This window comes from Erpetoichthys calabaricus, chromosome 8 (assembly GCF_900747795.2).
Source record: "Erpetoichthys calabaricus chromosome 8, fErpCal1.3, whole genome shotgun sequence".
NCBI classification, from domain to species: Eukaryota; Metazoa; Chordata; class Cladistia; order Polypteriformes; family Polypteridae; genus Erpetoichthys; species Erpetoichthys calabaricus.
Genome location: NC_041401.2, coordinates 2,249,898 through 2,274,112, shown reverse-complemented (window position 1 = coordinate 2,274,112; position 24,215 = coordinate 2,249,898). Strand labels below are relative to the sequence as shown.

Genomic DNA, 24,215 nt, shown 5'->3' with positions numbered 1-24,215 from the left:
ATTTACACACAGAGATTCCCCTTATTATTGCACATACATGCAGTGCTATTGATAGATAGGGCCATGTATAAACAATTTCATTTTACAGTTTATTACTGCTTATACAGGGTGGTTCATAAAGATCTCCCACATTTTGAAGGGGTATAAAAAATTACTGGAGCTATCTAAAAAAAAATCGTATATATTTCTGAAAAGTACATAAAAAATAGTTTTGTTTTAATGGTTTTAAAAATCCTGTCAGACAAATGGCGGCCACCCATTGCTGAAGACATTCCCGCAAGCTCTCCGTCACTCTCCGGGTCATCTCAGGCGTTGATTCAAGGACGATGTTCGAAAACTGTTTCCTTTAGGTATCCCCAAAGGAAAAAGTCACATGGGCTTAAATCTGGTGACCGGCACGTCTCCCCTTAAAGAGATCAAATGCCCGGGGAACATTTAACTCAACACTCCGAGCGAACGTCGTGCCGTGTGAGCTGTGGTCCCGTCCCGTTGAAACCACACATGTTCTCTCCTCGGTCTGCCAGGTGATTTTCTTTTTCAGGGTGGACCCAGTTGCCCGAAGGTTGGAAATCCTTAGCAGAATTGTTTTCCGATCTGGTACAGATGCATTTCAACCAAACACGAAGTGTGTACGGAACGCTCTCTGCGTTGGTATTACCGAACGATTGTTCTCACAATACACTTGGACAATAAAGCCCCGATGTTCACCAGTCCAACTCACGATAGGTACTGAAAACCGTAGAGCCGAACCTACCAAATGAGACCACCTACCCCACCTCTCTACCCCCACACAGTTCTCCCTCGAAATGTCTTTATGCCTCACCCTGTATTTTTGAATTCGATATTCAGCGTATTTAAGTGCTCAGGGCCTCTAAAGGTCTTAATCTGGCCCTGAATAGCAAGACCTCGTCCAGCTGCAGACGGCAGGCTCACCTCTTTCTTGAAGTTCAGGAAGTAGTTTGTCTGGTCGATTAAGAAGATCTCCAGAGCGGACCGCCGGAGGTTGTAGCGCCGCAAGTGCATCTCCCTGATCTGCGACAGCGGCCACTTGAAATCGTAGCCCACCCCTGTGAAGGCGACAAGCACAACGGCAAATTCTTACAACTCAAGATCATATGGAGGTCTTCTTTGGAAGCTCACGCTCTGGTGGTCTGTGAACGTGCCAAGGTGTAGGAGTGCCCGCCAGTGATAGCACGTCTCGGACTGGCATCGCATCTGAACTGTAAATCACTAAACCTGCCCAGCAATGCGCACCTTCCTCCTTCTCAATGCTGCCGTCAAAAAAGTAAATGTGCTGCGTGGTCACTTCCAGCCGGCCAGGAATGATGTCCATCACGGTGATGAGTTCACACTCCTCTGTGATCACAAGCTTCTCCTTCTGATTCTGGTCACCATTTTCATTCCTGAGCAAAAGCAAAAGGACAACTGAGGAGAGAGTACGGTGTAGCCAGGTAAGGGGCAGTGCTGACACAGTGGGCACTGTAGGTGTGGATGTGATAAACTATGGTGGCCTTCTCAGATCTGTCCTAGTGGGCATGTAGGTGAGGGCAAGGAGTAAAAAATTTAGGGTGCCCTCTCGTTTCTAACAGGGTGGGCACTGTCCAGCAGGCAGGGCAGGGCTCCCTGAATATAAAATCAGATCTTAACCATGAACAAAGTGGCACTCTCACTTTTGTCTGCGTGGGCACTATAATGCAGCCAGATGACTCTACTTGCACAAAGATTCAAGAAGCACTTGACAAACTGAATGTGGGCACTGCCTGAACTCAGATTTAGGGGGGGTATTCAATCTTGGTGTAAATGAGAGGTGTGCCCCAGCGCAGACAAAGTCGGCACCATAATACTGCAAGAAGATGGCAAACTACTGGTATGACTCTTACAAGGTGGCACTCGCCTCCTCTTCCTTGACAGGGTGGGTACACCCAAAGCAAAGATTCACATGTCCTGTAAGTGTCACAGTGGGCACTGCAGGTCAAGGAGGAAAATGAATGATGGCCATCAAGGCTTGATGAAGTGGGCACTAATTGAACACAGATTCTGAGGGCACTATCACTCAATACAGAGCGGGCAATCTAGTGCAGACAAGGAGTGACAGATTCACTACTGGCACAGGCCACAGGAATGGGCACTGCCCGGCTGCAGACGGCAGTCTCACACTTGTCATCCTCATCCATCTAATAGAGCTGGCACTGCAACCTAATTGAGCCCGCAGTGGTACCCACGTGGAGCCGGGGGCGAGCTCCTCCTCGGGCAGATCCAGCATGTCGTCCTCAAGGCCGCTGACCTTCACTTGTTTCGCCGCCTCCAGCAGCAGGGACTCGTTCGATGGCTGGCTGTGTTGGACTCCTGTGGAGAGCAATGGGCGGGCGTAAGTGGGGCTCAGCCATTTAGGCCGTGACCCACCCAAACCGGCTCTCACTTACCCAGATTATCTCTCAGGGCACTGGCATCCATGTGGGGGTCAAAGCTGTAGTTTGGCACCAGTTTGAGCCTCATGCGCGAGTAGTTTTCAGCACTGGACAACTTCCAGTGCAGAGAGGTGGGACACCTGAAGAGAAAAGGCACAGGGTGACGGCCCCCCTGCTGCTCCGCCTCCTCACATCTCTTGCAGTGCCAACACTTACCTGTCTGCCCAGGGTCCCCTGGCACACACCAGCTCCCGGTAGGCTGCCTTCCACTGCCTCAGGGTAGCGCTGTGCTGTAATGTCATCTGCTTCAGCATACTGTTGTAGCGCAGATTTTCTTGTCTTGCTCTGCGTGTGAAAGGCTCCACAAAGAACTCCTAGAGAATAAGAAAGACCGGGGGGTACTGAGTGGTGCCCCCATGGGGGCAGCCGTCACCCGCCACCTCTTCACTTTGGCTTTTGAGACTTCATCTCACCTGCAGCTCCAGCTTGGCTCCCCGAGGCTCCACTGAAACGGACAATTCCTGTGTCGCCGTTCAACATCCTCATCTAAGAATGAAGGGGGACTCTGATCCACCCCTCGTCACCTCACCTGTCACTCCACCGTGCCACTCATCCTCTGCCATTACTCACTAACCATAACCCTTCTCTATGGGCTTTTGACCCACTTCAGCTGCTCTGTCTGCCAGTTTCTACTAGTGTTGGGCGGTATACCGGTTCATACCGAAAACCGTTTTTAATTTTTTTTATGATATGGATTTTTCTTATACCGCAACACCGGTTTAAATTGCCTAAACGATGTTCGGAACGTGGCGCAGCGGGAAACTGTTCAAGTGGGGACCTTTTTCACTGCTACACCACTAAATAGTGGATGGTAGCATAGGTATGCTGCGCGGTGAAAATGGACAGAGTCGAAAAAAAGGAGTCACGTCTGTCGCCTGGAGATACTTTAGTTTTAAAAGGTCAGATGTGTAAATACTGTTTCTATACTACTGGATAATACTGCAAGCCAAGTTGTACTTGTTTTATTTGTTTTCAATACAGTGTAATGTACCTGGGTACTGTGTAATATTGTGACGACATGTTCACTTTATTCTCGTACTTTGTCATTAAAGTAGAACATCGTAAACTAAACTTCATCGTAAAATGAATATTTAATTTACTAGATTTTCTCAAACCCCGTCATAAGTTATATAGCACATTAAATGCTTTGTGTTAAGTGTTCCCGGAGCTTCTTAAACTGACTTCCTCTGCACTAACAGGAAGCACCGGCAGCGATCGCCGCACAGAATCCATTCACATGATATTCATGCTCTCTGAACATTTAGAATGCCAAGATAAATACTTGATATAAATTCTAAATTTTCAGAGAGCAGGAATATCATACAGTGAATGGATTCTGTATGGTGAGCGCTGTCTCCTCTTAGTGCGGAGGAAGTCAGTTTAAGGAGCGTAGTGATTAACAACTGGGTCGGGGAACACAACACAAAGCATTTAATGTGCTACATTAACTTATGACGGGGTTTGAGAAAATCTAGTAAATTAAATATTCATTTTACGATGAAGTTTAGTTTACGACATTCTACTTTAAATATAAAGTAAATTATGAGAATAGAGTGGAAATGTCGACTTTAATCTCAACGTATAGTTTTTTTTTTTTTCTTCACTGTGGCCCTAATACAAATCCATAGGGCTATACCACAAATACAATTATAAATGTAAGTTGCAGTTGTATTATTTATGTATATAGCTTAGCTTGAAACAAGGTCCATATTAATGCAGTTTGCCTAAATGATAGTTCAGTTGGTAAAGATGTCATCACCAAGATTGCACTTGTTTTATTTTATTTTAATTTGGTGAATACTGTGTAATGCACCTGGGCTTTTGAAGTCTTGAAGTAATAGTGCAACTATCAGTAATAATACAATTATTTATTTTATTGTTATTAGTTTAAATATTATGCAGTTTAATGATGGTAAAGTTGTTTAAAAAGTCACTTTAACGTGTCAGTGGACAGAGATTGTTAACATTAACAGAAAGTGTAGTTGTTTTACAAAAAATATGTACTATTTATTCCTTTTCTAAGACGTGTTCAGTGCAATCCAACTTTTGACAACTTTTTACTAAGTCTAAATGTTTCTTTGGATGGTTGAAAATATGTTGTCAAAATTATAGTTTAAGTTTTTGCAAAATTTGTTCAATAAAAAGGTTCTATATTTTGACTGCATCTGTCATGCAATGTGATTTCTTCTCTTCATTTGTGCCACCCCCTTGAAAAGTATCACTTTATGGGGCAATGCAAACCTGTATTAATACTTGTGTGCACATTAAAATGTTTTTTTTGTACAATGTACAATGCTCTTGACAGTGGAATAGGTTATTCTTAGCCAGTAATTGCAGTGGAAAATGTGTTTAACATCCACTCATGCATGGGAAAAAAAAATACCGTCTAATACCGTGAAACCGGGATAATTTAGAAAAATACCGTGATATAGAATTTTGGTCATACCGCCCACCCCTAGTTTCTACCCGTTTATGTCACTCCACCCGTCATTCCGTCTTTGACAACTTCAATTAATCATTCACACCATCTTTGTCCCTCGTCACACGCCACTCCTCCTTTGTCCCTTTTCATCTGTCACTCTGGCTTTACTTGCCTCTTCCCTCTCCGGTCGCTCACAGTTTTACGCCAGTCTCTTCACCCATTACTCTGGATTTGCCTCCTTCACTTCACCTGGCACTCCTTGCTCTCTTCAAACCTGCCATTCTGTCTCCTTTACCCGCTTCTCTAGATTTGCTCCAACTCTCCTCACCTGTCACTCTGGCATTACTCATCTCCTCCTTGTCTGCTCCTCTGGCTTTGCCCGGTTTCTCTTCACCTCTGGTGCCCTCTGTGGTGCTGCTTCACCTCCCCAATCACTTCATCCATCACTCTGTGTTTGACTCAACTCACCCTGCCATTCTTTGTCCATCCTCACCTACCCGTTGACTCCACCTTTGCCCTTCTTCACCAGTCACTCCAGACTCGCTCGAGTTCCCTCCACCATTTGCTGCCCATTTCTGTCCCTCCTTACTAGTCAGTTAGGCTACAGCCACACTAGCATTTTCATGCCATCTGAATAACCCTCTCTGCCCACTAAAACCACATGTGACATTTGCCAGCATTTGTGTGCATCGGTGGAAACAAGAAGAGGAGTGCATTGGTAGCCATGGGATTTATGGCAAAACTGAAGTGTCCAGGAAATGAGATGCCTTTTATGAATGCAGGCAGCACTCAAACTGCACAAAAAATGCAATTTAGATGAATACGGGACAGCAACACAGCAAGCGCCATGGAAAGCAGCTCCTCGGTTTGTGTCCGCCATGTTAGAATATGGGAATTAGGGAGACCAGTCAGCGAATGAGGCATTGTAATAAGCAGGAACCAATCAGGGATGGGCAGTGTAATGAGAAGGAACCAATCAGTACACGATTAGAGTCTTGTTTTCAGAAAAGCACGATTAGGTTCATCCACACTAAAACCGATGTTTTCAGGCGCATACGGCCCTGGTGAGCATTTTTACACATTTCTGCTTTGGAGGGTTAAAAACACTGGGATGGTGTGAACAAAAGACAAAAACAGGGGCAAATGTCTGCATTTTTAGTATTGAGGATGTACCCTCGGGCTCTGTTCCAGCCTTACCTGCCTGGTCAGTCTGTTTTTGCACCGCCTCACCTGTCACCCACATTCTGTCTTTGCCACACCTGTCACTCACGCTCTGTCCTCGTCGCGCCCGTCACTCACACTCTGTCCTCATCGCGCCTGTAACTCACGCTCTGTCACCATCTTGCCCGTCACTCACGCTCTGTCCTCGTCGCGCACGTCACTCACACTCTGTCACCCAAGCTCTGTCATTGTCTTGTTTGTCACTCACGCTCTGTCACCATCTTGCCCGTCACTCACACTCTTGTCCTCGTCTCACCTGTCACTCACACTCTTGTCTTCGTCTCACCTGTCACTCACTTCACCTTCCCCGCTCACTCAGACCACCTTTGCCCTTCCTCACCAGTCCCTCTAGATTTGCCCCAGTCCACTCCACCAGTCGCTCCCCATCGTTGCCGCTGCTCACCTGAAATTTCAGTTTGCTCTCGCCCTTCTCCCTCTCCCTCCTGTGTAGGTTGACCATGAAGGCCTCATAGGAGTCCTTCCAGAAGATGGCCATGGCCTCGTGGCTCCTGCTGAACATTTCAATTTCGTACTGCTTCATGTAGGGGATGATCTGTGGAGGGCGGAGAATAACAACAAACCCAGTCAGTTGGACAGGCGAGCGCACATATTCATCAGGGTGCCACTGGGCTCAGGTGATGTTCAGCTTTTCACTTTGATTTTTTTTTTTGGAACCACCCCAGTAAGTTTACTTTGCTCATTGTTAGCACACAATTATGTTCCAGTCAGTAAAGATGGTGGGCACCAGCTGTGACAAGATGAAGGAGCTTGACATGAGAAGCGGTTCAGATGCTCCGCTCTCCAAACTGAGGTCAGCGTTTCACAGCTGCACAACACCCACAATGCCAGCCTGGCATACCCTGAATATGCAGGGCAACAACACCGTGCCTACAGTCGCATCAAGATGGGTGCCCTCTACTGTATGTTGCCCGTCCTCGTTCACAAACCAAAATTCAAAGTCAGGAGACGTTCCTAAGTTGTTTTTTTTTAATTCTGACAAAAACACACTTTAGAAGTCAAAATCAAAATGCAGCATCAAAAGGCCGACAACCCTAAACTCACAACAAAATGCAGAGCCGCACTCACAGATCCTCCCAGGTGGCGCAGTGGTAGTGCTGCTGCTTTGCAGTAAGGAGACTGTGGAAGATTGTGGGTTCGCTTCCCGGTTCCTCCCTGTGTGGATAGTGCTTTGAGTACTGAGAAAAGCGCCATATAAATGTAATGAATTATTATTACTTTGAAAATTTTCCGGAATTGTGGACAACCTGGAAGTGCATGATGCTGACCTTTAGCCTGTGGCGATGATGACATCACGTGCTGCACACTTCCAGCTGTCCCACAGTAGCAGCTTTCAAAATGGAGACGGCAATAACGAACCAAACGGCAATGCATGATTGTGATAAAACAAAATGTGAAACGGATTCAGGTGCGTTTACTTGCAAAAGGTAATCACAGAACTGAATCATTCAACAATACCATTGGCTAGTGTCAGATCAATACTAACATTTTGATTTTTGGTATCAATGCCAGTTTTCTGACCTCAGCAGCGACACCAAAGTAGAGAACTCCAAAGAAACCTCCCATCTTACTCCGGCCTCTCTGGTGCGACACTCCGTCACGCCACGCTACACACCGCTGCCCTCTCCACAGCACAAATGTGTGCAGACATCAAAGCAATAAGCAGGCGTGATACGAGCTCAGCCTCCTGTGAAGCTCCAATCACGTCAAAGCAAAGGTGAGTTTGGGGTTTGGTCTCCCGTGAAGTCTCGATCGCGTCCAAGCCTGTGGATTCATTTCACGAAGTCTACAAAACGGACACTTTCTGACATGTGCACTAGGTGTAAACTACTCAGTGTCGAGGGAAAGGGTACAGGGGCAGCTGGGCGACAGACAACTCGGCGAAATCCTTTACCAGTTAGGTTCAAAGAGATTTTTTAATGATATTTAAATGACAATGTGATTTAAAATGTTGAAAGTAAATTTATAAATATTGAGAGTAATGACATTGCTTAAGCTGTACTCGCAGGTCACATTTTGTATTCTAAATATCGTTATCATACGATTACAATCAATACAATTTATATAAAGGATTAGAAATTTTAGTTGCAGAAGATAATGTAAGATGATAATAATAATAATTCATTACTTTTATATAGCGCTTTTCTCAGTACTCAAAAATAGAGTTTGTTCCATCTGCTGAATAAAGTTCATTCGTCAATTATATACATTTATTTTCAACATTTTAAATCACGTTGTCATTTAATTATAATTTAAAAATCTCTTTGAACCTAACTATTACCTAACTGGTAAAGGATGTCGCCGAGTTGTATTTCGCCGAGTTGACTGTCACCCAGTTGCCACCAAACTGAGGGAAAGGTGGAGAGGAAAGCAGGAGTTTACCTCCAGTACTGAAAATCCCAAAATGCTGGTACCGTACCGGCTTCAAATTTGGGTTTTTTGGTATACAGTGCAGCCCTACCATAGGTGTCTTTTCATTAAATACCGTATATACTCGAGTATAAGTTGGGTCTTGAAAGCCAAAAAAAATCGATCATAAAATCAGACCCCGTTCAAAAATACGACACTTCATTTTTGTTTTCTTCACATCTTGTTGCCTCCTCTAATCTCTCATCAGTTTCTCAGACACATCAAATTTTGTTTCAGCAGTGCAGTTACCAAATTCTTTCGTCACTTCAATGACTTTTAATTTAACACCAGCTTCATATTTTATTCTGATCACTCCTCGTAGATAAGGGATGCTCTTACGATAAAGGTGTGTGAGGGTGTGAGATACACAAAACAGTGCAAACGTCACTTTGGAATAGTTCAGGTATTAAATACTGTGTGGTCACGTGGGCACAATACATAGAAAACAAAGGCCGTGTGCTCCGTGGTTACGCTCTCAGGTGGGTGTTAGCATATCGACCAATAGCATGACTTCTCCGCATTCGACTTATACGACAGACATTATAAAATACTAGAAAATCAAGCCCCAACTTACTCGCGGGAGAACTTTAACTTGAGTATATAAGGTAAGTAACATAAAAACTTGGCAAAATCATGACAGTACCCTGGGACTCGTTACCATTGCATAGCCATTCACGTGTGCTCCCCACCCAAATCGTAATGCGGACCCACAGCCATCACCTCTGACGCACATATTTGTCCAGATAGATGCGCCACTCTTCGGAGCCGCAGTACTCCCGGAAGTCCTCAAAGAACGAGGGGCTGCCGTTGGTGTTGGGCAGCGCGGGCAGGTGCAGCTGCATGTAGAGGAGCTCGTAGATCTTGGACAGCAGAGTGCGGATGAGCGGGATCAGGAAGGAGTACGTCTCAGTGCGGTCCCGGATGGACTTGATCAGGATGGCCTCCAGTTTGCCCAGAAGATAGCAGGCCTCCTCCTGGCTCTCGATAGACTTGGTCTGAAGGATGGTGTTCAGCTTGGCAGTGGCCATGGCACACAGCTGTAGGGGAAAGAACAGGCAAAGAATCTTAGGAGGGTCTTCATTAGTGGGTAATCAATCAATCATGGGGGGGTTATCAACACAAGACATTACTGTCTCGCTAGACACACACGGAATCACTTCCTTCTGCTGCCACTCAAGCCATCCATCTCCTGCTACGCCCGCTGACTGAGCCTCAACTGCTCCAATGCCGACCCCCTAATGCCCAGCAGTGCAATGGTGTGAATCTTTAATGAGGGTGGATGCAAAGATTTTTGGAGTTTATTAAATAAAATGCAAAATATTTGAGTGTTTTAGCTGCAGTGGAGCTATGGAATCGTAGCGCCACTGAAGTCTGCAGCTTATTATCTCTAATGTGCGAATAAAAGCGCAACCTTCTCTCCTGCCTTTTCTAATTTTACTTTTGTTTAATTATACTTTATTAATCCCGAAGGAAATTACTTGGTTTTTCGCATACCCCTTGGGGTCAGAGCGCAGGGTCAGCCATTGTACGGCGCCCCTGGAGCAATTGAAGGTTAAGGGCCTTGCTCAAGGGCCCAGCAGAGTAGCATCTCTGTTGGCAGTGATGGGGATTCGAACCGGCAACCTTTGAGATACCAGCGCAGATCCTTAGCCTCAGAGCCACCACTCGGCCCGTTTTAATTGCCTGGAGTTGCAAATGTAAAAAAGTGAGGCAGTGCTGAAGTACAGCAGCAGTCGGCCCTGATAGTCTGGCCGGAGTATGGGATGTGGGGCATTCAGTTAGGGTCTACATCAGTGGGGACCCCCTGTGACTGCAGCTTTTTGTTCCGTTTTTCATTGGACTCTTAGCCGAATGAAGTGAGTCAGTTTGTGTTTTGGAGTCAATGCAGAAATTACAAACTAAGTTTGGTAGATTTTTATTAAAATGTAGTAAACAGTTATCTGGGGAATACAGTATGTAGTTTGTTTCAAGTCATTAACAGTATTTTCAACCTCATTTTCATTCTGCTTTCCCAGGTGTTCTGGTTATTTATTTGATTATTTAATAATTAGCAGGTCTGACACTGAAGTCGTTGCTGCTTTCATCATCCTGGGTGTCTGCTGTGCTGGTTGTTAATTGTCATTATTAAGGTTAAATGATGGGAGCAAACCACACAGGAAAAGGGGAAAATAAAAGGAAAACAACAAAAGAGAGTTAAGAATTTATAGCTTTAGAAAAAAACAAATATTTCTAAATGTCTTATAAATGCAGAACATTAGAACACTCTAGACGAGAACAGGCCATTCAGCCCAACAAAGCTCGCCAGTCCTGTCCACTTATTTCTTCCAAAAAAACATCAAGTCAAGTTTTGAAAGTCCCTCAAGTCTTACTGTCCACCACACTACTTGGTCTCTTATTCCAAGTGTCTGTTGTTCTTTGTGTAAAGAAAAAACTTCCTAATGTTTGTGTGAAATTTCCCCTTCACAAGTTTCCAACTGTGTCCCCGTGTTCTTGATGAACTCATTTTAAAGTCGCCGTCTCGATCCACTGGACTAATTCATGTCATAATTTTAAACACTTCAGTCAGGTCTCCTCTTCATCTTCTTTTGCTTAAACTGTAAAGGCTCAGCTCTTTTAATCTTTCCTCATAACTCATCCCCTGTAGCCCTGGACTCAGCCTCATTGCTCTCCTCTGGACCTTCTCTAGTGCTGCTATGTCCTTTTTGTAGCCTGGAGACCCAAACTGCACGCAGGACTCCAGATGAGGACTCACCAGTGTGTTAAAAAGCTTGAGCAGAACCTCCTGTTACTTGTACTCCACACATCAAGGCGCTATATAACCTGACTTTCTGTTAGCCTTCTTAATGGCTTCTGAACACTGTCGGGAAGTCGATAGCTTAGAGTCCACTATGACTCCTAAATCCTTCTCATAAGGTGGACTCTCGATTTTCTGACCACCCATTGTGTATTCAGACCTCACATTTTTACTTCCTATATGTAATTATTTACATTTACTGACATTAAATTTCATCGTCCACAAATCTGCCCAAGCCTGTCAGCTGTCCAAGTCCTTCTGTGATGATATAACGGATTCCAAATTATCTGCTAATCCACCTCTCTTGGTATCATCTGCAAACTTAACCAGCTTGTTAGTTACAGGTCATCCAGAAAGTATTCACAGCGCTTCATCACTTTTTCCACATTTTGTTATGTGACAGCCTTATTCCAAAACGGATTAAATTCATTTTTTTCCTCAGAATTCTACACACAACACCCCATAATGACAACGTGAAAAAAGTTTGAGATTTTTGCAAATTTATTAAAAATAAAAAAAACTGAGAAATCCCATGTCCATAAGTATTCACAGCCTTTGCTCAATACTTTGTCGATGCCCCTTTGGCAGCAATTCCAGCCTCAAGTCTTGTTGAATATGATGCCACAAGCTTGGCACACCTATCCTTGGCCAGTTTGGCCCATTCCTCTTTGCAGCACCTCTCAAGCTCCATCAGGTTGGATGGGAAGCGTCGGTGCACAGCCATTTTAAGATCTCTCCAGAGATGTTCAATCGGATTCAAGTCTGGGCTCTGGCTGGGCCACTCAAGGACATTCACAGAGTTGTCCTGAAGCCACTCCTTTGATATCTTGGCTGTGTGCTTAGGGTCGTTGTCCTGCTGAAAGATGAACCGTCGCCCCAGTCTGAGGTCAAGAGCGCTCTGGAGCAGGTTTTCATCCAGGATGTCTCTGTACATTGCTGCAGTCATCTTTCCCTTTATCCTGACTAGTCTCCCAGTTCCCCACAGCATGATGCTGCCACCACCATGCTTCACTGTAGGGATGGTATTGGCCTGGTGATGAGCGGTGCCTGGTTTCCTCCAAACGTGACGCCTGGCATTCACACCAAAGAATTCAATCTTTGTCTCATCAGACCAGAGAAGTTTCTTTCTCATGGTCTGAGAGTCCTTCAGGTGCCATTTGGCAAACTCCAGGTGGGCTGCCATGTGCCTTTTACTAAGGAGTGGCTTCCGTCTGACCACTCTACCATACAGGCCTGATTGGTGGATTGCTGCAGAGATGGTTGTCCTTCTGGAAGGTTCTCCTCTGTCCACAGAGGAGCTCTGGAGCTCTGACAGAGTGACCATCGGGTTCTTGGTCACCTCCCTGACTAAGGCCCTTCTCCCCCGATCGCTCAGTTTAGATGGCCGGCCAGCTCTAGGAAGAGTCCTGGTGGTTTCAAACTTCTTCCACTTACGGATGATGGAGGCCACTGTGCTCATTGGGACCTTCAAAGCAGCAGAAATTTTTCTGTAACCTTCTCCAGATTTGTGCCTTGAGACAATCCTGTCTCGGAGGTCTACAGACAATTCCTTTGACTTCATGCTTGGTTTGTGCTCTGACATGAACTGTCAACTGTGGGACCTTCTATAGACAGGTGTGTGCCTTTCCAAATCAGGTCCAGTCAACTGAATTTACCACAGGTGGACTCCAATGAAGCTGCAGAAACATCTCAAGGATGATCAGGGGAAACAGGAGGCACCTGAGCTCAATTTGGAGCTTCATGGCAAAGGCTGTGAATACTTATGGACATGTGCTTTCTCAATTTGTTTATTTTTAATAAACTTGCAAAAATCTCAAGTAAACTTTTTTCACATTGTCATTATGGGGTGTTGTGTGTAGAATTCTGAGGAAAAAAATGAATTTAATCCATTTTGGAATAAGGCTGTAACATAACAAAATGTGGAAAAAGTGATGAAGTGCTGGGAATACTTTCCAGATGCATTGTATATTCCTATCTAAATCATTTATAGATATTAATAATAGCAGCGGCCCACTACTGCCCCCTGCTGGTCACCACTCTTAACATCAGCCAGTTCTGATGAGGTTCCTCACACCATCACCCTCTGCTTCCTGTGTCTGAGCCAATTCTGCACCCATCTAAAAACATCACCCTGAACTGCCACTTCTTTTAGTTTGATGCCCAACCTCTCATGTGGCATCTCATCAAATGCTCTCTGAAACACCACACTGCTATGATTCTCTGAATGCAGAATAAGAGAAGAGTAAAAAAGAGCAGCTAATTAAATGAGATCAGTTGTTATCGCTTATTATCACCGTTTGTGAATCAGGTTGGAGCAAAAACCTGCAGCCACAGAGGGTCCGGTCCCCAGGATCGAGTTTGGGAAGCACTGATCTACATAATAAAGTACGGGATGAGCCAAAACGAAGTACCCCATTTCTCAAGGTCGTTGTGAGAGGTTAAGGAAGCCAAGTGTCCTTTGATAGGCGATTCCTTGTAGTCTTCAGTTGGCCACATGCCTTGGTCCGGTGCTCACCGTGCTTTCACTTTCAAAAACAAAGAATCCATCATCACTACACGAGGCGCCTTCCGAACGCACTTCAGCAATTCTAAATTTAGACAGACGGGTGTACAACATTGAACAGAAAATCTCCAGGCCGTCCTCGGACTCTACAAACGCCTGAGAACATCCAAGCTGTGAGGGCATCCATCTTGCAGTCTGCTAGACGTTCAACGCACTTCTGCCTTCGGCATTTCCAACACATCTTTGATTTTGCATGAGGACCTTCATTTCCATCCACACAAAATGATGGCAGTAGCAGAGCCGTAGAGAGTTGTGCACCAACATTCTGCAGGCCATTCATTGAGATGCCATTGTCATGTGACGTGGCACATTTCCATTTGAATGGTTGCATAAATAAGCACAACTTTGAAACCAACCCTGGTGAACTTCATCAGAGACCCCCGCACAGTGAGCACATGTGTTAGTTTGGTGCGCCATTGCAGAATTTGGCATCGTAGGCCTTTACTTTGTTGGGTGGGGGGGTTACAGAAAGTTACATTGAAATGCTAGAGAACTTTCTGGAAGAAATGGATGTGGTGGATGCCTGGAGCAACAGCTCATATGACCTGTGCGGAGATCCATGCAAGTTTTGCCGGAGATGTGTCCGGGGAAGCTGATCTCCCTGTGCGGTGATGTCGGCTTGACGTTCATCTGATCTCACTCCATGCAAAGGTACACACACACCGACCTCAAAATCTTGAAGCTCTCAAGGGCGCTATTTGTCACGAAATAGACACTATTCTCCTTGAAATGGCCGAACAATTCATCCGACCGTTCAGAAATCATCTCGAAGAGTGTATCGCTAATGATGGCCGCCATCTTGAAAATTTTTAAAACACAGTGGAAATCTATTTTGTATCCCCTTTCTTGTCTCGTAATGAAATTTATTTTATCTTGTAGCGTTTTTCTAGAATAACCCTTTGAAATGTGGTGGTACTTCTTTATGGCTCACCCCAGGACCCTAAAAAGACAAAACGCTCACCAACACCAAATCGAGTTGTTAAACGTACCTGTATGTTATCCTGCGCCATGAAGCCCAGCAGGAGCCTCACGCCAATCTGAGAGAGCTGCATCCACTGGGTGCCAGATGTGTACCACACCATGAGGCCGTCCATCAAGGTCACAGCCTCCTCAAGGACCTGTCAGAAAGAGCAGAAGGAGATCACCCAGCAGACAATCAGGACGGTGCTCTCGCATCACTAGCTTATGGTAATCGGTATGAAGGGTTGATTTCCGGATGTGCGTTAGTCCAAGTGACCAGCTCTTTTGTCTTATGGCTCCCCTTTGTCTCCTTTATCAAGGTTTACCCAGTGGCTCCTGTCACCTGATCATCTCGTCTTATGGTGAACTCGTTTGCTACTAAAAGCTTCATCAATGCATACCAGACCCTAACAGCAGTGTGAAGATTTTATTAAACTGGACCAACTGGGCCCCCTACCTTCTCTGTCCACATGCTGGGGTTGACCAGCCCCTCTGCCTGAAGGAAGTCCTGGACTATGTGGAGCAGCCGGACAGCATTTTCCGTGTGGACTGGCAAGGTGGCTGCCGACGCCTCCCTGTTGTCCGTCACCGCCCACTCCAGCATCTTCTCCAGGAGACTGTGGGGAGAGGGAGAGGAGGTGTGAGCGGACAATGCTCTGTGTGCCATCATACCCAATACCTCATTAGCTTCTGTGCTTGTAGACTCTGATGACCCCCCTCGAGCTGTCATTCCAAACTCCAGCCCCTCCGCATGTTCTCGAGGTATGTTGTGACCAGAGTGACGTAAAGCTGTGACACGGCTGCCTCTGGCAATACTGACCTCAATTTAATCTCATCTGCGGGCAGCAGCAGTTCGTTGGCCGTTCCCAGTTTAGTAAGAGCAGAGAAGACCTGCCCGCGCTCCTGCCAAGCCGTGTCGTCAGAGCCGTCCACACCTCTCCACATGACGCACAGCAAAATCTCCGTCAACATTCGGGTCAGCTCCTCCTCGCTCCTCTGGGGGTAAACACAAAAAGGAAAGTCAGGATTGGCACAGGTGGGCAAACATCAACAAACCAGCAAGTCACAAGTCAGGCTGGCACAAGTCAAATTGCCATTCACATGGAAGTACGCTAAGTGTCTCACTATTGTCATCTTATCAGGTACAAAGTACTGGCGGTTGGTTTTAAAGAATGTGCTTGTTGGACTGGCACTGGCAGAAACTCCTTCAGCTAAAGTAAACTGGGAAAAGAAAGAAGTGGACCTGGCACTGTTATGGGTACCACTACCAATATAAAGGAACTTCAGATTCCTGGTGCCTAGGAATTGCCCATTTCTTTGACGCAGATTTCTGACTGTGCCAAACTTGTTGTTTGTATTCCTGTCATTTCAGACCCAGCTTTGCCAAGTCACGACATATTTGTGCTGTTAGTGCTGTCAGCTCTTTGTATTTTAGATTTTTGACTCTCCATCTTGTATTCCTGCCACTTTATAGTGATGGGCAATTTGCAGACGACGTGAGCGATGCTTTTCAGTGAATGATAAGAACCGATTTGTGGGCACAAATTAACCAGTTCAGTGGAGCTCCACGGGGGTGCATGAGTGTCCTTCCTCTAAGAGGAAGCTAAGCACGTGTGCAACAACCGCCTGAGTCACGAGTCTTAACTCAGCTGATTCGCGAACGAGTCACTACAAGCAGCACATGTGATTCTGGAAGGAAACGTCTTATTTTAATTAGGCGTCTTAAATGTATTATTGTGCTTTGTGTACAGAAACAGAAAAATAGCAAATTAATGATCATTTTCAATATATAATTAATTTGATATTTATATATAAAACTAGCCGTCCCCCACGGCTCCGCCCACGCAGTAGTGAAACAGGACAGCGAGGAGGGCCCTGCCCGGCTCCCTAGGACAGATGTCATGCTCCCCCCTGCCCTCCCCTCGGATTAGCACAAATATATCGCTCCTGCAAGTGAACTCGGATTCTTAGCGCAATGAGAGAAGTCGCAAAATCAACCGGAATGTTCAAGCAAATTACAGAAAAAAACATCTACAGGTGCTGGTCATAAAATTAGAATATCATGACAAAGTTGATTTATTTCAGTAATTCCATTCAAAAAGTGAAACTTGTATATTAGATTCATTCATTACACACAGACTGATGTATTTCAAATGTTTATTTCTTTTAATGTTGATGATTAGAACTGACAACTAATGAAAGTCCCAAATTCAGTATCTCAGAAAATTAGAATATTGTGAAAAGGTTCAATATTGAAGACACCTGGTGTCACACTCTAATCAGCTAATTAACTCAAAAGCCTTTAAATGGTCTCTCAGTCGAGTTCTATAGGCTACACAATCATGGGGAAGACTGCTGACTTGACAGTTGTCCAAAAGACGACCATTGACACCTTGCACAAGGAGGGCAAGACACAAAAGGTCATTGCTAAAGAGGCTGGCTGTTCACAGAGCTCTGTGTCCAAGCACATTAACTCTTTTAGGGCTAATTTTTTTTTGTTTCTTTTCTCCCAGGGCTGAATATTTTTCCAAAAACTAACATTTTTTAAAAAAGAACACAAAGCAATTGTTTAACATATCAAATCAACAAAAAATATTTACTTTTGACAAATGTTACTGTCTTGCATGTTGTATGAGCCTGAATTCTCTATGTGTTGTTTTGGTGCCTATTTTTCAATTGTCTGTTGCTGCATTTTCTAACATATATTGTTAGTGTGTACTGTAGAGAGACAAGTCACCCATTTGCCATCGTGCCATGCCACTGCCACCAAGTTTTCTGCCTGCATGAAAACCGTATTGTCACCTCTTTTCATCTTCTGAAACTTTATGAACTTTATGTATGGCATTATAGCCTGGCTCACCCCATGGGATTTGCTTCTGTTTATTACAGAAGTGAATAAAACTTTGCAGCAGCACGTACCTAAGCCACCAGGGGACAAAACACGTTTGGACCAATGCTCTCTGAAGTTATATCACCAGTTCTGTCCCATCTCTATTTGTAATGCCACAGCGCGCTTCATCTCGTCTTTCGTTGTGGGTTTCCACTTTGAATAACGAGAATGCGATGCAAACGCAGCCCGCGATTCAAAAAAAATCTCTGCCTACCTGTTTGTCTCGTCTGACAGTAGCTGAAAAGCAGCATCAGGAGAGAGCAGCCTGAAGTACAGCAGCTGGTGATCTGTCATGTCCAAAAGCAAGCCATGCCGTCTTGTAAACTCCGGTAGCCATATCGGCTCTCAACGGATCAATGTCTGTGTATTTATCCCACGCGAACCTTGCCGTAGATGCATCGGCTACGCGAAGGCACTCAACTGGCAGCAGATCCGCTCGCGCGGCATCGGCTGGTGTCTGATCAGCTGATGCCTGCTTCTAACTCTCTTGCTCGATCTCCTGATCACTGCCAATAAAGTCCGATTCTGAAAAATCAAGAGTCCGACTCCGCGGTAATGCGCAAAACAACGTCTGCCAAGTGTTTTCTTTTCTGCACTTGCTTCGCTGCCTTTTCACATGTCGGTGCCATCTTGCCTTTGTTTACATTTCGCAACTCACGCACACGCAATGTTTATTTGCCGAGTCAACGAGTCTAGCATTCCTCCAAGCACAGAGGGAATGCCTGTGACGTGACAGTGAGATTTGTCGCCATTAACAGCTGATTGTCGCCCTTTATCCCTGGATGTCGACTTTTGTCGACATTCGCCTTCAACCCCTCCTGTCGACAAAAGTCGACATCTGCCCTAAAAGAGTTAATAGAGAGGCGAAGGGAAGGACAAGATGTGGTAGAAAAAAGTGGACAAGCAATAGGGATAACCGCACCCTGGAGAGGATTGGGAAACAAAACCCATTCATAAATGTGGGGGAGATTCACAAAGAGTGGACTGCAGCTGGAGTCAGTGCTTCAAGAACCACCACACACAGACGTATGCAAGACATGGGTTTCAGCTGTCACATTCCTTGTGTCAAGCCACTCTTGAACAAGAGACAGCGTCAGAAGCATCTCGCCTTTGGACTGCTGCTGAGTGGTCCAAAGTTATGTTCTCTGATGAAAGTAAATTTTGCATTTCCTTTGGAAATCAAGGTCTCAGAGTCTGGAGGAAGAGAGGAGAGGCACAGAATCCACGTTGCGTGAGGTCCAGTGTAAAGTTTCCACAGTCAGTGATGGTTTGGGGTGCCATGTCATCTGCTGGTGTTGGTCCATTGTGTTTTCTGAGGTCCAAGGTCAACACAGCCGTCTACCAGGAAGTTTTAGAGCACTTCATGCTTCCTGCTGCTGATGAACTTTATGGAGATGCAGATTTCATTTTCCAACAGGACCTGGCACCTGCACACAGTGCCAAAGCTACCAGTACCTGGTTTAAGGACCATGGTATCCCTGTTCTTGATTGGCCAGCAAACTCGGCTGACCTTAACCCCATAGAAAATCTATGGGGTATTGTGAAGAGGAAGATGCAATACGCCAGACCCAACAATTCAGAAGAGCTGAAGGCCACTATCAGAGCAACATGGGCTCTCATAACACCTGAGCAGTGCCACAGACTGATCGACTCCATGCCACGCCGCATTGCTGCAGTAATCCAGGCCAAAGGAGCCCCAACTAAATATTGAGTGCTGTACATGCTCATACTTTTCATGTTCATACCTTTCAGTTGGCCAACATTTCTAAAAATCCTTTTTTTGCATTGGTCTTAATTGATATTCTAATTTTCCGAGATACTGAATTTGGGACTTTCATTAGTTGTCAGTTATAATCATCAACATTAAAAGAAATAAACATTTGAAATACATCAGTCTGTGTGTAATGAATGAATCTAATATACAAGTTTCACTTTTTGAATGGAAGTACTGAAATAAATCAACTTCGTCGTGATATTCTAATTTTATGACCAGCACCTGTAAATCCGTGAAGTAGTTCTCTTGTAAAAAGCAAACAGACATACAAACAGACAGACAGATGCTGGATTTTTATATATATATATCAAATGAATCAAACGAATCTAAATAATCAATGCACTTAAATGGGTAGTTTGAGAGAATCAAATTAGTTAAATGAATCAAAATTCCCATCAGCAATACTTTAGGGCTGGTGCCACAGACTCGCCAACTCCTCTTTCTTGTATTTTAGATTCAGTGCCCTGGACTCGGCTAGGGATTCACGTTGTTTTACGTTTTTTGTATCTTGAGTGTTTTATATTAAATTTGTGTGTTTTTAGAAGCATCACCAGTAACTACCGTTCAGATTTTCTTTAATCTTGTTTTCCCATAATTCCTGGTGTTTTTTTCCCAGAGCCGCCAGCTTGTATTCAGGTGACTTCAGGCTCTAAATTTGTATTTCAGATATTCTACCTTGGCACCCCTGACTATGTCCCCTTTATTCTACATTCTGTACCATGCCGCCCTGTTATTTTACACCCAGCCTCATGGACCCTCTAGGCTGCATTTCTGTTATTTCAGAGCCAATGGCAACAAATCGCCAGCATCTACCTGGTCAGATGTTAGCTTTGGTGCTACAACCTTGTCTCCTGTAATTTTATATCCTGTTCTCCCAGAGCCGCTACACTAAACTTGTATCTCAGATATTTTACAACTGGAATCTGTTGTGCTAGGAGGGAAGTGTGGAACCCAGAAGGTCAGATGTAGATCAAATCCCAAACAAAAACCAAAAATCAAAGTTGAGGAAACGTAATTGAAGATCTTCAAGCAGGAAAGAATCACAATGAGGGGAGTTCTTACTTTTGGTATCCGCGATCTCGGATGGGACGGGATGTCAGAAGTGACCTTTTAGCTACTGCTTCGATGACATCACAAACTGACTTTGACAGGTTGTTACCAAGGTGACATAACAACAAATGGCAGTGCCCATAAAGAAACAAAACTAGCGCTAGAAATGGCGCAAATATATTGACAACATTGTAGAAGGTCTAATTCAAAAATAACTGCAATACTCAAAGTCTGCATTGATGAAAACTTTAAACAGCTCCTAAATATCTTGATAATATTTAACAACTAAATCGCAAAATAAATCAAAAATCAGAAACGGACCATAACAGTACCACAGAACTGTTGGCACCAGTTTCTTCTAGGTTGCCTATCGCGCCCTCGATTTTACACCCTCACTATTTCATATCTGGAATCACAGAGCCCCAAGCTTGCATTACTGTTATATCCAAATGAGTGCCAATGAAGCGGCAGTTTCTTTTCTGTGTATTTTTTGAGTTGGCATCAAGGACTCCCTACGGTTTTCTATTCCTGTTATTTAACCTCCGGCTCGCACTTCTGTTATTTCAGACTTAACGATTTCTATCGTCATGATTTATGGCACAGAGTCACACTGGCACTCCAGTCCGTATCCCTGCTATTTTAGAATTGTACCACCCAATCTAAAGAAATAAAAAACAGGTCACTTTAGAACTGCTATTGGACCAAACTGTGGGAGGATGATGAAATTCCCAAGAGGGGAAAAAAATCTGAAGCCTCACAGGGCCAGCAATGGAATTATATAAGAAACTGCAAACTGTACCTCCCCGCCAATAAAGCTGTCAAAGAGAAAGTCTTCAGTGAAGCTGAAGTTGTCCTCCGTCATCAGTGATGTCTCCCGGTCGTATTGGATGCTGGGAAAAGGCTTGCTGGTCTCCAGGGGCGAAGGCGTGCTTGGCAGGCTTCCAGGGGTTTGGCTTCCACTGTGCTCCTGCTCGGAGGAGCCGATCCTGGACAGGTCCAGCGTCAAGTCTCCCGGCTTGCCAGGCCAGCTCCTGCTCTGTAACTCTGAGGGCGTCGCGCTCCCGTTACCCATCGGTCTGTCAGTGATGATGAGGGAGTCCATCGATATGTCCATCTCTTCTCTGCCGTCCAATACCTCCAAGATCTGAAGGTCCCCAGGGCTTTTCTTCTCTGGACCCTGGTGGGATTCGGCCAAGCTGTTCCGGCTCTTGAGCAGATCCAAACTGCTGGAGCTGGAGGAGTCCGTCCTGCTGCTCCCGTCTCGCAGTTCTGCATTTTCCCTGAGAAAGAGCTTGACCAGCGTCTCCTGCCATCCGGGCTGTCGTGAAATTTGCTGGGAGGCGTCCTGGTGCATCTGTAACAGGTGGTGAAGCTGGAAAGATAGAAACACAGAAAAGGAGAAGGGTAGTGGTAAAAAACCATCAGCTAGAAACAAACTGAAAGCTGCGAGGACGACCTCCATACAGGAGGACCCCGAAGTGACAGAGACTGCAGCCCCGATTAAGCACTGGAGGACGGGGTCCGGGCTGTCAGATACCCTGACGGAGGGTTTACTGGCAGCTTCAGCCAGTGTAGTGAGACTTAAAAAAAAACTTGCTATGTCATACAATTGAGGGGACACAACATGGGGCCTACAAGGTTATACTGCCACTGTGCAGTAAAATGGGAGGATACTGGAGAACACGTTCTGAAGAAAACGGGCTGTTCAGTCTAACAAGCGCTTTCCCCCTCTTCACTCAGATTCTCCAAAATGACCTTGAACTGAAGGTCCCTAAAGTCCTACTGTCCACCTCAATACTCGATCAATTACTCCTCCCTGTGTCACTTTCTAACATCTGAATGATATTCCCCACTAACAAGTTTCTACCTGCGTCCCAGTCCTCTTGTTGAAGAACTCATTGTAAAGGCGGGATCCACCATGCTAACTCCCTTCATAACTTTATAAACTGCAGTCAACAAGTGTTGTGGGGTACAAAATCTGTACATTTTGGTTTATACTCCCATTATATTTTGCTCAAGACAAAACGAACCACATTCAGGACAAATCAAAGCAGGTGTTCTTCCCAGTCATACCTCACTTTTAAAACAGCTGTTCCAACAAGGAAAGGAAGACATGCTGGTGGCTCAGGCTATCAATTACTTTTTAACCTGAGAAAGGATGGACATTTAATTATTTTACAGCCAGGGAAAGGAAGACCTGCCGATACCTCAGAGAACATCAAAAAAGTTTTATTGTTTGGAAAAACGGGCAGTGAATTCATTCATCATATTGACAGCCAGCCAATCAGAATATCTAACAATCACGGCTTGCAAAACTCCCCGGTAGAATTTTAGAATAAATATGACCCATCTGAGGAGCGATATAGGAAGGAGGGAGGAAGAAGAAGGGACGAAGATGTCAGAAGAGAAGAGGAAAGCATCTAATGAATAACTACGAGGGCTAGCTCACAAGCCTCCTGTGACATTCATCCTTGTCATCTTTAACTTTTCATAAGCTTTTTCTAAAGACTATATATATCCAGACTTTACTATCAGTCCTATTTTCTATTATTCTTTGTTCCACTGGTAATATTATTATTCCTGGAATAAATACCATGCTGCTTTTCACTTTCTCTGCTTTGTCTTCATGTCTAGAGTGACTGAAGTAATAAGGTAGATTTCTTTTGAGCATCTGGTGCAGCCAGAGGTCTGCCATACGCTTTGGGCTGCGAGGTTTATTAAGGCGGAGGGTGAGACCTCCACCCAAAAGTAGGGAACAGGACGTCAAGTAAGGCATTCTTGGCTGATAAATGGCCAACAGTCAAGAGTGCTGAGCCTTTGTATGTTTATATGTATTCTTGTAGACCAAAAGTAATATTTATGTCTGAGATTTCATTAAAACATTATATGTTGTTCATGCCGATAATAAGTAAGTCTCTTGAAGTCCTAGGAGATGGACAAGTTGTGCTATTCCTAAGGCACTTGTGTGGTTTAAAGTGCCAGAGGTTAACCAGCTGTGTGTGTGTGTTTCGCTCATAGGGCACTGTTGAGTTTCTGTGTGTATGCGTATAGCTATGTATGTGTGTGTTAATCTTAAAGTGCAACAGTAGACCAACCCGGTAACGATCTTGACGAGTACACTTACCCTTGAAGAAAACAAGTAAAGGGTAAGTAGAGGGAAATATCACGATAATACAACAAGTTATCTTGGTATATCACACTGCCTACCTGTGGAAGTGGACATGCAGCTCAGCCGGTCCTTTAAGAAAGACGAAAGCCTCAGGACTGCAATAACACCTGATGCCACTAGGTGGAGTTCTAACTGCACGGCCCCATGGGACACAGACGGCAGTAGGGACCCTGGAAGGGACCTCCGGGGTCTTCCCAGATACCATTACTGGCCAGGGCTTCAGAACGACCACAAGAACCAGTTTTTGAGTTTGTTCACATCAGGAAAATTTGTTCTGGTTGGTCTGAATACGAAAAACAGGCCAACAATTTGACTGGCAGATTTACTGCTGGAGGATTTAACAAAAGAATTCAACCAAAGGCTTATAAAAGGGCAGTGTGTGCCAATCGTGAAGGCCTGTGAACTACGGAAACTGGTGTGTGGCCTTACGTTTTCTGTTTCTGTTTTACACCATAGTCATAATATTAAGGACCTAAA

General features: G+C 44.8%; 1 protein-coding gene across 2 annotated transcripts in view; it reads right to left on the bottom strand.

The window, feature by feature from the left end:
• nbeal1 (neurobeachin-like 1) overlaps positions 1-24,215 on the bottom strand; it is a 175,053-nt gene that overhangs the window by 37,280 nt on the left and 113,558 nt on the right. For both annotated transcript variants that reach the window (XM_028806166.2, XM_028806167.2), the window contains 11 exons: positions 21,369-21,941; positions 15,676-15,851; positions 15,313-15,472; positions 14,885-15,013; positions 9,270-9,575; positions 6,515-6,664; positions 2,625-2,782; positions 2,424-2,548; positions 2,223-2,346; positions 1,255-1,403; positions 934-1,067 (listed from right to left, as the gene is read on the bottom strand). In XM_028806166.2, coding sequence (XP_028661999.2) covers positions 934-1,067; positions 1,255-1,403; positions 2,223-2,346; positions 2,424-2,548; positions 2,625-2,782; positions 6,515-6,664; positions 9,270-9,575; positions 14,885-15,013; positions 15,313-15,472; positions 15,676-15,851; positions 21,369-21,941 — 2,184 coding nt within the window. The remainder of the gene's footprint in view (positions 1-933; positions 1,068-1,254; positions 1,404-2,222; positions 2,347-2,423; positions 2,549-2,624; positions 2,783-6,514; positions 6,665-9,269; positions 9,576-14,884; positions 15,014-15,312; positions 15,473-15,675; positions 15,852-21,368; positions 21,942-24,215) is intronic.